At 37.0% G+C, this 14,568-nt stretch overlaps 1 protein-coding gene and 1 long non-coding RNA gene across 3 annotated transcripts in view; both read left to right on the forward strand.

The window, feature by feature from the left end:
- The window catches only part of LOC127863386 (methionine--tRNA ligase, cytoplasmic-like), a 74,688-nt gene that overhangs the window by 54,381 nt on the left and 5,739 nt on the right, over positions 1 to 14,568 (forward strand). For both annotated transcript variants that reach the window (XM_052402897.1, XM_052402898.1), the window contains exons 9-16: positions 4,438 to 4,641; positions 6,304 to 6,393; positions 7,306 to 7,492; positions 7,864 to 8,034; positions 9,821 to 10,034; positions 11,129 to 11,262; positions 11,787 to 11,866; positions 13,436 to 13,567. In XM_052402897.1, the coding sequence (XP_052258857.1) occupies positions 4,438 to 4,641; positions 6,304 to 6,393; positions 7,306 to 7,492; positions 7,864 to 8,034; positions 9,821 to 10,034; positions 11,129 to 11,262; positions 11,787 to 11,866; positions 13,436 to 13,567 (1,212 nt within the window). The remainder of the gene's footprint in view (positions 1 to 4,437; positions 4,642 to 6,303; positions 6,394 to 7,305; positions 7,493 to 7,863; positions 8,035 to 9,820; positions 10,035 to 11,128; positions 11,263 to 11,786; positions 11,867 to 13,435; positions 13,568 to 14,568) is intronic.
- LOC127863390 (uncharacterized) lies at positions 13,884 to 14,539 on the forward strand. Its single transcript, XR_008041041.1, has 2 exons — positions 13,884 to 14,127; positions 14,290 to 14,539. It is a non-coding gene; the product is annotated as an uncharacterized LOC127863390 (long non-coding RNA).

A 14,568-nucleotide genomic window follows, 5' to 3' on the forward strand; every position in this document is an offset into this window, starting at 1 on the left:
CCTAGTAGTTTTAGAAGGGGCATTGTGACTAAGATAGGTAACTGAACTGTTATAAGGAATAATGAGCAAATTTACAAAATATCATAATTTTCACAAATTGACATCATTCAGTTGTTTGATTACATCTCATCAGAATTGTAACGTTCTGATTTACATCCACTGGCACCGATACCAAGCAAATCACATCACACCAGAATAGAAACTAACCGATGAGCATCCATTAGCAGAGTAACCAACCTAATCCCATCACACCAGAATGGTTACCTACTGAATATAACTGATTCACAATTTCCCAGATCAGTTACCAACCGAATCACATCACACCAGAATGGTTACCTATTGATTCACATTTCACCAGCTCAGTTACCAACCGAATAACATCACAACGGAATGGTAAAATATTGATTCACATATCACCATCTCAGTTACCAACCGAATCACATCACACCATAATGGTAGCCTGGCGATTCACAATTACCCATCTCAGTTACCAACCGAATCACATCACACCAGAATGGCTGCCTGGTGATTCACAATTACCCAGATCAGTTACCAACTGAATCACATCACACCAGAATAGAAACTAACTGATGAGCAACCATAAGCAGAGTTACCAACTGAATCACATCACACCAGAATGCTTACATAATACATATGGATTCACAATTACCCAGATCAATTACCAACCGAATCACATCACACCAGAATGGTACCTATTGATTCATATTTCACCATATCAGTTACCAACCGAAGCACATCACACCAGAATGGTTACCTACGGATTCTCATTTCACCAACACAGTAAGCAACCAAATCACATCACACAAGAATGGTTACCTAATTATTCACATTTCACTATCTCAGTTACCAACCGAATCACATCACACCAGAATGGTAGCCTATTGATTCACATTTCACCATCTCAGTTACCAACCGAATCACATCACACCAGAATGGTTACCTACTGATTCACATTTCACCATCTCAGTTACCAACCGAATCACATCACAACAGAATGGTTACCTATTGATTCACATTTCACCATCCCAGTTACCAACCGAATCACATCACACCAGAATGGTAACCTATTGATTCACATTTCACCATCTCAGTTACCAACCGAATCACATCACACTAGAATGGTTACCTACTGATTTTCATTTCACCAACACAGAAAGCAACCAAATCACATCACACAAGAATGGTTAACTACTGATCCACAATTCACCATCTCAGTTACCAACAAAATAACATATCACTAGAATGGTAACCAACCATATCACAATTCAACAGCATGTTAATCTTCTAAGTCACATCATAGCAGCAGAGTTATGAGCACAGTTTCCTACGAATTTACATCTTTCCAGAAAAGTTATTCATGGCTCGACCAACTTATTCACATCTCACCTCAGTAACAAATTAGTGTTTGTAAATACCACAATAACAACTAATTAACATTCATGTGTATTAATTTTTAATGTATTGAGAAATGTTATGTTTCACTGTCTATGTATACAACTAACTAGGTTCTAGATAATTCTGAACGCTTTTTTATGAGAGAATAAAATAGAAATATATAAAGGTAATTCTGGCATTTAACCATTACCAGGTATGTATATTAATATACATACCTGCCAGTACACAACTTAACATTCTAAACACAGCACACTTTAATGAGTTTATTCTTCTTGGTTTTGTAACAAAATAAATTGTTTTACATTCAGAACTAGGAAGAGGTCGAAACAAGGATCACATCTCCTTGAAATTCATTCCAAATTCAACAAGCTTTTATGCAACTAAGGTTTCAATTTTTCAATTAGCTTTATACCGGTAGTTTTAAGTATAGACAGGTATGTATAAAAGATAATTTGAAATAGCCATAAAATCCTTATATTTATGTTGTTAAAAAGTTTATCAAATACGTTAAACTAAACAAAATAATTAAGAAAAATGAAAAAATACCCGAAATTCAGTGCAAAAAAGGTCTCTAAGTGCATATTTTATCAATATTTTTTCTTATTTTTCATCAGTTACATAATATTATCTGTGAAGGAGGTTTTCCAAATACAAATATATTATGTCTTGAAAATATATTCCTCAATAATTGATAAAAATGTCATTTAGAATTATCTTAACATCAATAACCTGAAGGCGAAAGAGCTCTAAGTAGCACTTCACTGCACATAGAGCCTTTTCGCACTAAAAAAATAATTAAATTTCAGTTAGAGCTTTAGGACAAATTTACTTTTTATTGGATTGCCTGGAACTAAGATATTTTAATACATGATGGGCATGGATGTTGCGATACAAAAAAGTCATTTTGTGAAAAAATGTCACTTAGAGCTGTTTCGCTTTCACCCCTTGATGTGCCCTTTTTATACTTAGAAAATTGAAAATTTTGGTTAAGTTTTGTGTTTAGGTCCACTTTTCTCAGAAAGTATCAATGCTATTGCATTCAAACTTGGTACACTTACTTACTATCATGAGGGGACTGGGCAGGCAAAGTTAGATAACTCTGGCGTGCATTTTGACAGAATTATGTGCTCTTTTTATACTTAGAAAATTGAAAATTTTGGTTAAGTTTTGTGTTTAGGTCCATTTTATTCCTTAAGTATCAAAGCTATTGCTTTCATACTTGCAACACTTACTAACTATCATAAGGGGACTGTGCAGGCAAAGTAATGTAACTCTGACTGGCATTTTGACAGAATTATGTGCCCTTTTTATACTTAGAAAATTGAAAATTTGGTTAAAGTTTTGTGTTTAGGTCCACTTTATTCCTACAGTATCATAGATATTGCTTTCATACTTGCAACACTTATTAACTATCATAAGGGGACCGTGCAGGCAAAGTTATGTAACTCTGACTGGCATTTGGACGGAATTATGGGCCCTTTATACTTAGAAAATTGAAAATTTGGTTAAGTTTTGTGTTTTGGTCCACTTTACCCCTAAAGTATCATAGATATTGCTTTCATACTTGGAACACTCGCAAACTATCATAAGGGTACAGTAAAGGGACAAGTTGCATAACTCTGGTTGTCATTTTTACGGAATTATGGCCCTTTTTTGACTTAGTAACTTTGAATATATGGTTAAATTTTGTGTTTCGATCCACTTTACTTCTTAAGTATAAAAGCTATTGCTTTCAAACTTCAAATACTTTCATGCTATCATGAGGTTACTGTTCCTGGCAAGTTGAATTTTACCTTGACCTTTGAATGACCTTGACTCTCAAGGTCAAATTATTAAATTTTGCTAAAATTGCCATAACTTCTTTATTTATGATTAGATTTGATTGATACTTTGACAAAACTACTCTTACCTGACATACCACAATAGACTCCACCCAAACCATCCCCCGTGCCCTCTCCCCCCTCCCCCCCCTCCCCTATTTTTTTTTTTTTTTAAGATCAGCTCATAAATGACCACCACACCCTCACACTATACCCCCCCCCCATCCCACCCCCCCACCCCACCCCCCCCAATATTTTTTTTTGAAACGGTTAAAAAACACAAATATTTATTTTATTATTTTATGTTTGAAATACCGTCCAACCATCGCACCCAAGAATCCCCCCCCACCCCCCCACCCCCCCCCTCCCCCCACCTGAATCCCCCCCCCTAATTTTTTTTTTTTAAGATCATTTCACAAATTACCACCACACCCTCACACTATACCCCCCCCCCCCCCATTTTTTTTTTTTTGAACGGTTAAAAAACACAAATATTTATTTTTATTATTTTATGTTTGAAATACCGTCCAACCATCGCACCCAAGAATCCCCCACCCCCCACTCCCCCCCGCCCTAATTTTTTTTTTTTTTGCGTTTTTTTTTCGCATTTTTGGAAGATTATGTAATAAATGTCCACACCCCCACACTATACACCCCTCTTTACTCCACCCCTCCCTCCTTTGTGATTGAAAATGAGAGTCCCTTCACCTTTAAAAAGAAAATAGATGAGCGGTCTGCACCCGCAAGGCGGTGCTCTTGTTTTAAACATAAGATTTCACTTAAGTTAAATTCTGGTAGCTTCATAAACTTAATAAGTTTCTTTACTCTGTGTATTTTTTCTCATATATTTAAAATTAAGTTACCCTCCTTTAACTCTTAAAAGAATTTCTTAAAGAGAAATACTAAGCGTCTCATGATTTGTTTTTGACATTTCAAATTTAACTTAAGAAATTTATTTAAGAAATTTCTTAACTTAAGTGAAAACTTAAGAAGCTACTGGAATACGGCCCCTGATCTATAATCAACACTTACCTATTATTCTCCATTAAATGTGTGTGTGTTAAGAGTCCTCCCAGATTAGCCTGTGCATTTTTATGGAAACAGTTAAAATAATTAGCATTATATATTTTCACAAACTACTTTACTGATGAAGTTTTCACTGTGTCTGCTAATTTCATAAGCTTTTCCAATAACTTCTCAGATATTGTCGTCTGCGCAACTACAACGTGCTGTACATCTGCGGTACAGACGAGTATGGGACCGCTACGGAGACCAAGGCCATAGCGGAGGGTCTCACCCCGCAGCAGATATGTGACAAGTACTCGGCCCTCCACCGCGACATCTACAAATGGTTCAATATTGACTTTGACTACTTCGGCAGAACTACTACAGAGCAGCAGAAAGTGTATGGATTGTTCTGAAATTATTATTTGTTTGCTCATGGTAATTGTTATAGACTAAACAAAAAGGATGAAGTTTAAGAAAATGTACTGATGTGTAAGTCTGTCTTATCTTACCTTGTCTGTTAGTATGTCAAATGTATCTGCTTTAAATGTCTATGTTCTGTACAATAATTGAAAGGTAATTAGTAATGCATATATGGGTGTAGTCTATAGCTTTATCAAAAGTAATGTCCAGTTTGTGATGCATGGCTGATGTATGTTACAGGATAGCGCAGGACATATTAATACATGACTGATGTATGTTACAGGCAGGGATCATATTTTCCCGCAACATCAATCGGTCCGGATATAAATGTGGAAAAGTATCCGAAAATGTATATCCGAAATTATGACAAATTACATGAATATATATACCATTGATTTTGCCGTTCATGAAGGTGGTATAATACATGTACAAGTAAAATTCCCTAAGGCATTTTTTTAAACGGAACGAGTTTTCTCAACTGGTTTTATCATTTGGTATTTCATTGTTGTTTCGTGTGCTGTTTTATCAGACTTTTCATCGTTGTCAATATACACATTTATTAATCTGTGTAAGTGTATACCGATGTTTTGAATTGTTGTCGACTCGATAATAGCTTACAAACATGCACTGAACCAAACAAATGTCTGTGCGTAGGTTGGCTACTGACAACACCAAACCAAATAATTAAGAAATAATTTGTTGTCAAATAACCCACGGCCGATAGTTTAGATGCGTAGGGATTTAATCACGAGAGCGAAGCATTTGAAACCACGTATCTAATTTTCCGGTCGTGAGTTATTCAACAACAAAGTATAAAGTACACGAATTATTTCGATTCTAACACGGTTTTACTAAAGATTTATTCAATGTATATTATTTTTCTTGTGTACTATTTTATGTGAAGTTCCGCCCATAAAAATAACTTTCGGCTGTTCTGTCGATCAGATCCGCGACTTTCATTCATTATTATATTACATGATTATTACGCTGGTGGAAATTGTATCGGCATGTTTTGTTTAGTTACAGCGCGTGCATTCAGACGCGTCTTTTCGGATGCGTCTTTAATCCGCTGTTCACAAGTTTTTGATTCTTGGTCTGACGTGCAATAAACCGGTCCTGACCGGATTAGAGACTGCAGCGAATGGTTTTTCACACCTAATCGAGATAAGAATGTCATTAGGGTGTGTTAGCATGTACACTGTGTAATCGATTTCATGACATGGGAATTTTAATAGCAAACAGAATCGGACCGACTCTTTGGGATTTTCAATCGGTCTTTCATGACCCCAATCGGTCTAGGACCGACAAAACCGAAAAAAATATGATCCCTGGTTACAGGATAGCGCAGGACATATTTATACATTACTGATGTATGTTACAGGATAGCGCAGGACATATTTATAAATTACTGATGTATGTTACAGGATAGCGGAGGACATATTTATACATGATTGATGTATGTTACAGGATAGCGCAGGGCATATTTATACATGACTGATGTATGTTACAGGATAGCGCAGGACATATTTATACATCACTGACGTATGTTACAGGATAGCGGAGGACATATTTATACATGACTGATGTATGTTACAGGATAGCGCAGGGCATATTTATACATTACTGATGTATGTTCCAGGATAGCGCAGGACATATTCTGGCACCTCCACAAGAATGGCTACGTACTGACCAACAGTGTGGAGCAACTGCACTGTGAGAACTGTGATAGGTAGGGACTAAGGACTATGTTATTGTGCCGCATTCTGGAAAAACGTGCTTAATGCATGTACCTTAAGTGTCATCCCAGTTAAACCTGTTCAGTTAGCACAGGCAAATCAGGTACAACACATTTTGCTTTAATGGTATGATTCTTTTAAAGGAAGTCTGTTCCTAACATATCAAGTTAGGCGAAGAATGTCCCAGATTAGCCTGTGCTTAACTATTCTCAGGGACGACAAATAAAACACATGCTTTAAGCACAATTTTTCCCAGCACGAGGCTCTTATTGAACAAAAATCATATGTACTAACAGGTTGTTTAAGTCATTGGCACTTAATCAAGCCACCAACATACATGACGACTTTTTTTGCCCCCAAAGGAGGGCATATAGTGATCGGACCGTCTGTCTGTCCGTCTGTCCTTCCGTCACACTTTGTGTTTAGGTTTCGCGTTTTGGTTTCGAAAAATGCTCATAACTTTTGTGTAGCTTCAGATAGCAACTTGATATTTGGCATGCATGTGTATCTCATGGATCTGCACATTTTGAGTGGTGAAAGGTCAAGGCTTAGGTCATCCTTCAAGGTCAAAGGTCAAATATATGGCTTCAAAGCGGCGCAGAAAGAGGCATTGTATTTCTGACAAACACATCTCTTGTTTCAAAGTCATTTTATTCATGGCTGTTATATATTTAAGATGTCCTCAATCTTTAGGATTTTAGGATCTTTATATCCTGAGATCTTTAGTTATTGATTATGAACATATAATTTTAATAATACATATAAGAAAATATACAATTATTGAAATAAGAAAAAACATGCTTAAAAAAATAGTATTATGATAGAAATAACAACATACATAATATAAATAGTTACAATGCTAATAAATACATTAATAATTACCTAATTGCACTCGTCCCTGGCAGGTTCCTTGCAGACAGGTTCGCGGAGGGCACATGTCCCATGTGTAAGTACGATGACGCCCGTGGAGACCAGTGTGACGCCTGCGGAAAGCTTATCAACGCTGTGGAACTCATCAACCCCAAATGTAAACTGTGTGGCAACAGGCCAAAGGTCCGGTCCAGTGAGCATCTTTTCCTGGATCTTCCCAAGGTAGGGAATGCTGTTCAATTGGGATGCTTGTTTCTTGTTTGCATAAACCCTGTCCTTCTCGTAATATGGGTGAAAATGTCTGTATGCAACCAGCAGAAACCAGAGCAGCCTGTGAGTAAATTGCAGTCTCTTCAGGTTTCATGCTGTTTGCTGCTCATCACTATTCAAAGGTTGAAAATTAAACCTTTTAAACTTGAGTCTAGTGGGAAAAGTCGTACATTTAATTTGATTTTCTAAGGGACTACAAACTCATCAAACTTTGATTCAAAGCGTTAAAAGAACAGAGCTAAGTCACTGATATTTGCTTGAAAAATGTTTGTTTTGTAACACAGACAAAAGTCGTAAATAAAAATTTATACAACTTATCACAGGCAGAGCCGAAGCTCCAAGTCCACCTGGACAGTGTGTTCCAGACTGGATTGTGGACGAACAATGCGAAGGTGATCACCAAGTCCTGGATACGAGACGGGCTCAAACCTCGGTGCATCAGTCGTGACCTCAAGTGGGGAATACCGGTGCCTCTAGAGGGCTTCACAGACAAGGTGCAACATTTGTAATGAGTGTACATTAATTTGACTAGCTGGAAACAAACAGGGCTTAATGCATGTGCGTAAAGTGTTGTCTCTGATTAACGTTTTCAGTCAGCAAAGGCTAATCAGGGACAACACTTTCTTCTGTTATGTTTTTTATGCCCCAAGGTTGAACGATCAGATGGTATATTGTTTTTGGCCTGTATGTCTACCATTGTATGTGTGTGTCTGTCCCAAAACTTAAACCTTACTCATAAAATAAAAACTCTTGGGTCTATGTTCTTTTATCTTCACATGTGCGGGCATCTCATTGAGATCTACAATAAAAAATAGTTTGAGGTCACTAGGTCAAAGGTCAAGGTCACTGTTACATTCAAAATATAACCTTGTTTATAAAATAGCTGCCGTGCGGCTTAAAAGCACAGTAGGGGGCATTGTTTCACAAACACAGCTCTTGTTTTTAACCAGGTTTTCCGAAGGAAGATTGGGGATGTTGGCGGGCGGGCGATCGGGCGGGCGGGCTGGCGGGCGGAAAAAGCTTGTCCGGGCCATAACTTTGTCATTCATTGTCAGATTTTAAAATCATTTGGCACATTTGGCACATGTGTTCACCATCATAAGACGGTGTGTCACGCGAAAGAATTACGTCAATATCTCCAAGGTCAAGGTCGCCACAACTAAAAATAGATTGATTTTGAAACAACTATGTAACTATGAACGATCAGTAACAATGCACATTTTGATTTTGAGTTGTCTCTCTTTATCAGACTTTTTTTTTCTAATTGAAATCAAGGTCAATTTTACGCAAGGGGGTTAACAATACACATTTTGAATTGTCTCCCTTTATCAGACTTTTTTTCATCTGAAAACCTGGTTTTGTGACAATTTTGTCCCTTGTTGTTTAAAAGAATGTCTGTTCTCAACAAAAATCTACTAAATCGGAAATTTTGTGTTTGTGAGACGACACTAAATGCTCATGCATAAAGCCCAGTTTTTCCAAGGCAAGGCTTATTTACTCTTAAGGTAATGTTATTGTCCCCTACCAGTGAAACCGGAGGAGACTTTTGGTTTGGGCTCTGTCTGTCAGTCTGTAAATCAGTCTGTCTGTCACACTTTTCTGGATCCTGCGATAACTTAAACAGTTCTTCATATTTTTTCATGAAACTTGAAACATGGATAGATGGCAATATGGAGATTATGCACGCCATTTCATTTTGTTCCTACGTCAAGAATTCTGGTTGCTATGGCAACAAAAAAAAAAAAATATATTCTTACAATAGTGGAATTTCTGACAATGGTGGAGCCGGTAGGGGACTATATTGCTTGGCAATAGTCTTGTTTATTATATGTTACTCTAAATGGCAACAAATATATAAAAAAAATACCGACAATGGTGGAGTTTCATCCGTAGGGGACAATATTGCTTGGGAAACTCTTGTTTCATGTTGTTTCATGCTTAAATGTTGAGTTCAGGTGCAGAAACATTAAAACCTCTCTGCCAATATAATATTGATTTGTTTGAAATTATTCCTATAGCCATGCTGCTCAAACACTGATTCAAATAGGATGGTAATCGGTTACTGGTAAAGCATGTGCTCTCTGTGCTGGAAAACCATACATGTACATGTATAACCCAGTTAACTTGTGATTAGTTGACTGTGGTGACATGATTAAAGATTAATCCATTTACCTAAAGTGTCGTCTCATATTAGCATTAAAACCTTTTTCTATGTCCACTTATTTCTCCATTTTCGAATGAATTGATTTCTTTCTTTTACATGCACATAATTTTTTTCAGGTGTTTTACGTTTGGTTTGACGCCCCCATCGGCTACATCTCAATCACTGCCAACTACACCGAGCACTGGGCACACTGGTGGAAGAACCCAGAACACGTCCAACTGTACAACTTTCTTGGGAAAGACAACGTCCCGTTCCACAGCGTGATTTTCCCTGCGTCACTGCTGGGGGCTGACGATCACTACACTGTGGTGGGGCACATGTCTGCTACAGGTGAGGACAGAAACCTCAAATGTCAATACATGTATAAACATTTAAGGCGCCTTGACTGTTCAGGAATTTCTAGTCAAAAGGAGATGCATGTAATGCTATCTCTGTATATTGTATATTACTCAAAATAGCACCATATTTTATTACCATTCAGGGATTTGAATGTACCTCATGTAAAATGATTTTTCCCTTGTAAACAAATATAAACTTGAATGAGGAAAGTTAAACACATTTTATCAAATATATGTGTATCCACGCATAAATCATATATTGTTTACTTCAATGCAAAAAAGAGACTAATTTGTTGTTATCACTTTGCCATTAATTGACCAATTCAAACAAGTTTGCTCATATTTATTAAAAAACAACAGTTCTGTCTATGTGTTCTGTGAAAAAATCTGCATACAATACTTGGGATTTCCCAACAGTGTACATGAATGTGTTAATCTTTTGGTACCTTTTCTTCTGTACATTTATTCTAGTTTTTCATTCATCAACGTTTTATCTAATTTAAAAACAAGCAAGATCATATATCTGCATGTATGCCTGCTTAAAAGTGAAGGGTCAAAGCAGTTTTCGAAATCACGTTAGTTATATTTTATGCTCTTAAACTATTTTCTTCCTGAGACTTGCCCTGGGAACACCGAGCTTAACCCTTTGCATGCTGGGAAATTTGTCGTCTGCTAAAATGTCGTCTGCTGAATTTCTCAAATTAGCATTTTCTTTGATTTTTTTCAAAGAATATTATCAGAATAGCAAACAGTTTGGATCCTGATGAGACGCCACATTCTGTGGCATCTCATCTGGATCCAAACTGTTTGCAAAAGCCTTCAAAATTCGGTTCCCGCACTGAAAGGGTTAATGTATTAAGTATCGTCCCAGATTAGTCAGTGCAGTCTGAAGGCTAATCAACGAGAACACTGTCTGCTTTTAAAGTATTTTTGTTTTAATGAAGTCTCCTCCAAACAAAAATCTAATCTAGGCTGAAAGTGTGGTCCCTGAATAGCTTGTGTGGCCTGCACATGCTAATATGGGACGACACTTTAGGCAAATGGATTAAGTGTGGTTTTCTCATTGTGAGGCTCTCTATATTTTAGAGTACTTGAACTATGAGGACGGCAAGTTCTCCAAGAGTCGAGGCACGGGTGTGTTTGGTGATCAGGCACGTGACACTGGCATCCCAGCAGACATCTACAGGTTCTACCTGCTCTATGTGAGGCCAGAAACTCAGGTGAGGTTACACACTACCATATTAATAATGTGTTATCTTGTTACCAGTTTCATAAGATTTCATGGGTTAATTAAGTTTTACCGCAGTCAATGATTTCCAAAAAAGGAGTTGAATTAAAATTGATTTTACAAAAGATCCAACTAACAGTTTCGATTTTTCAATGTTTTGGTCAATATTGCAGGGTAATTTCTTACCCCTCTAAGTTCTTAATGAAATCAAATGATTTCATTGTAATAAACTATGATTTAAGTATGGGTAATTATGTTAAATGTACCAAACTAAGACAATCAAATCGAGGTTTGAGAGGCTTATTGTAGATTTACAGTATGTCTAAGCTTATGTTTAAGCTTGACCCAATTTATTTATTTTGTCTGTGAAATGTATGTACATAATCAATTTATTTTAAGCTTGAAAAACATGTATTTATTTTTGTCTGTGATATGTTAACTATCTCAAGATGATCTTGTGTGCTTTGTTAAATGTAAAAATTCAAAATTGTATTTATTTCATAAACACCAAAACAGGACAGCAGTTTCAGCTGGGATGATCTATTTTTAAAGAACAACAGCGAGCTTTTAAATAACCTTGGCAACTTCATAAATAGGTATGGCACATCATGATTTTGTTTGTTATAAGCAATTGTCAATATTTAGTTTTATATTGTTACATTAACCCTCTCAGTGCGGGAACCGAATTTTAAAGGCCTTTGCAAACAGTTTGGATCCAGATGAGACGCCACAGAATGTGGCGTCTCATCAGGATCCAAACTGTTTGCTATTCTGATAGTATTGTTTGAAAAAATCGAAGAAAATGCTTATTTTAGAAATTCTGCAGACAACATTTTAGCAGACGACAAATTTCCCAGCATGCAAATGGTTAAATGATCATCACTAGCCTGTTTTTCGGCTTTAATTATCTTGTAATCTTGAATGATAAATTAACTTCTTCTGGAGGAGTTATTTCATGTCTAAAACATGGATGTAATGTTTGTATAATTGATTTTCTATTCAAATGATTCTGCTAGATGGGTTCTATGGATTATTTCTACTAGAGGCCTGTAGCCACAGTGAATGATATCACAAAGTAATGGATCAATAGATTGGCTATACCAACTTAACTGGAATCTATCAGTTGACAATTGTAATGAATCTTCTCCCTAAATTCAGCAACAGAAGAAGTCACTTCTTAATTTCTGCAAAATGGAAAAGTCACTTCTCCCTAAATTTGGGCAAGGATGACCCTGGCAGCCTGTATGTTTTCTTTTTTATGCCCCCGAATCGAATGATCGGGGGTATATTGTTTTTGTTATGCCCCCAGATCGAATTATCAGGGGTATATTGTTTTGGGCCTGTCTGTCATTCTGTCACTCTGTCATTCTGTTCAAAAACTTTAACCTTGGTCATAACGTTTGCAATATTGAAGCTAGCAACTTGATATTTGGCATGCATGTGTATCTCATGGAACTGCACATTTCGAGTGATGAAAGGTCAAGGTCATCTTTCAAGGTCAAAGGTCAAATATATGGCTTCAAAGCGGCGCAGTAGGGGCATTGTGTTTCTGACAAACACATCTCTTGTTTTTACTCGTAGTTATAAATGTCTTGTACTAAAATGTTGAATCTCAGAGCTTATCGGGTACATTAATTCTAGCTCCATAGTTCACAGTGAACTAATTTCAGTCAAAAAGAATCCTTTAGCTAAAATGGACCTGTTGTTTACATAATACTGTACTTCTTTTACACACACAAAATACTTGAACATTCAAAGTTCTAAGCATTTCCAGTACATTAGTTCTGTGCTAAATTCTCATTCTCTGATCAGTTTTTTGACATCTGTTTAGTATTCCAGTTTGTAAATTTTAAAAAGAGTTTAATTAAGTGGCCTGCATAACTAAAGTAAGCTGTTAAAAATCAGGTTTATAGTCTGATATTGACATACAAACACATTTGCAGACAACTTTTCATTAATCCCTGGGTCATATGTGCTCCATTCACCGTCTGCGTAGTCTGCAGCCATGGGACATTGGCATATTTCCCGCACAGATACCCATTTATACACCTGAGTGCAGAAAGGAAAACTTCTGATTATTTTCTTGCTGAAGAAAATTTCAGGGTTCAAGCAGTGATCAAACCAGGAAACTTTATCCTGAAACTTATAAAACTCTGATTTTTCAGAGCTCTGATGTTTGTGAGCAATAGTTTTGGTGGCAGTATACAACAGATGGACCTCTTGGCTGACGATTTCAATTTGATTGCTCTGGTGACGAGAGAGCTGCGTTCATACATTGACAATATGGAAAACGCAAGGTTCGCAAACAATCTTGATGTGCACTCTGGGAAAACAGGGCTTAATGCAGTCTGCACAGGCTTATCAGGGCCAACACTTTCTGCTTTTGTTTTAATTTGAGTGTAAAGGAAGTCAGATTGTAGCAAAAATCCAGTTTAGGCGGAAAGTGTTGTCCCTGATTACCCTGTGCATTTAACTTCAATTTCCAGAAGCGATGCCAACTTGTTTTTAAGCCATGAAAATATTTTGATAAGCAAATAGCTACTCACAGACATCAGCAATATTGGAAACCCATGTTCTGCAGAAAACTTTCTGTAAGCTTAATAGTAATTATTAGCAATATTTTTAACCAGGTTTTCCGAAGGAAAAAACTGGTTATTAGATTGGCGAATGCGGGCGGGCTGGCGGGCTGGCTGGCTGGCGGGCTGGCTGGCTGGCTGGCGGGCTGGCGGGCTGGCGGAATAAGCTTGTCCGGGCCATAACTATGTCGTTCATTGTCAGATTTTAAAATCATTTGGCACATTTGTTCACCATCATTGGACGGTGTGTCGCGCGAAATAATTACGTCGATATCTCCAAGGTCACGGTCACACTTTGAGTTCAAAGGTCAAAAATGGCCATAAATGAGCTTGTCCGAGCCATAACTATGTCGTTCATTGTCAGATTTTAAAATCATTTGGCACATTTGTTCACCATCATTGGACGGTGTGTCGCGCGAAATAATTACGTCGATATCTCCAAGGTCAAGGTCACACTTTGAGTTCAAAGGTCAAAAATGGCCATAAATGAGCTTGTCCTGGCCATAACTATGTCATTCATTGTAAGATTTTAAAATCATTTGGCACATTTGTTCACCATCATGGGACGGTGTGTCCCACGAAAGAATCACGTCAATATCTCCAATGTCAAGGTCGCCACGACTAAAAATAGATTTAAAAAAAAAAAAAAAATTACAAAGGGGGTTAATTTTTTTTGGTCATTTCAAAAGTTCAGTTTGAGTTTTCTCCCTTTATCAGATTTT

This window comes from Dreissena polymorpha, unplaced genomic scaffold, assembly GCF_020536995.1.
Source record: "Dreissena polymorpha isolate Duluth1 unplaced genomic scaffold, UMN_Dpol_1.0 chrUn007, whole genome shotgun sequence".
NCBI classification, from domain to species: domain Eukaryota; kingdom Metazoa; phylum Mollusca; class Bivalvia; order Myida; family Dreissenidae; genus Dreissena; species Dreissena polymorpha.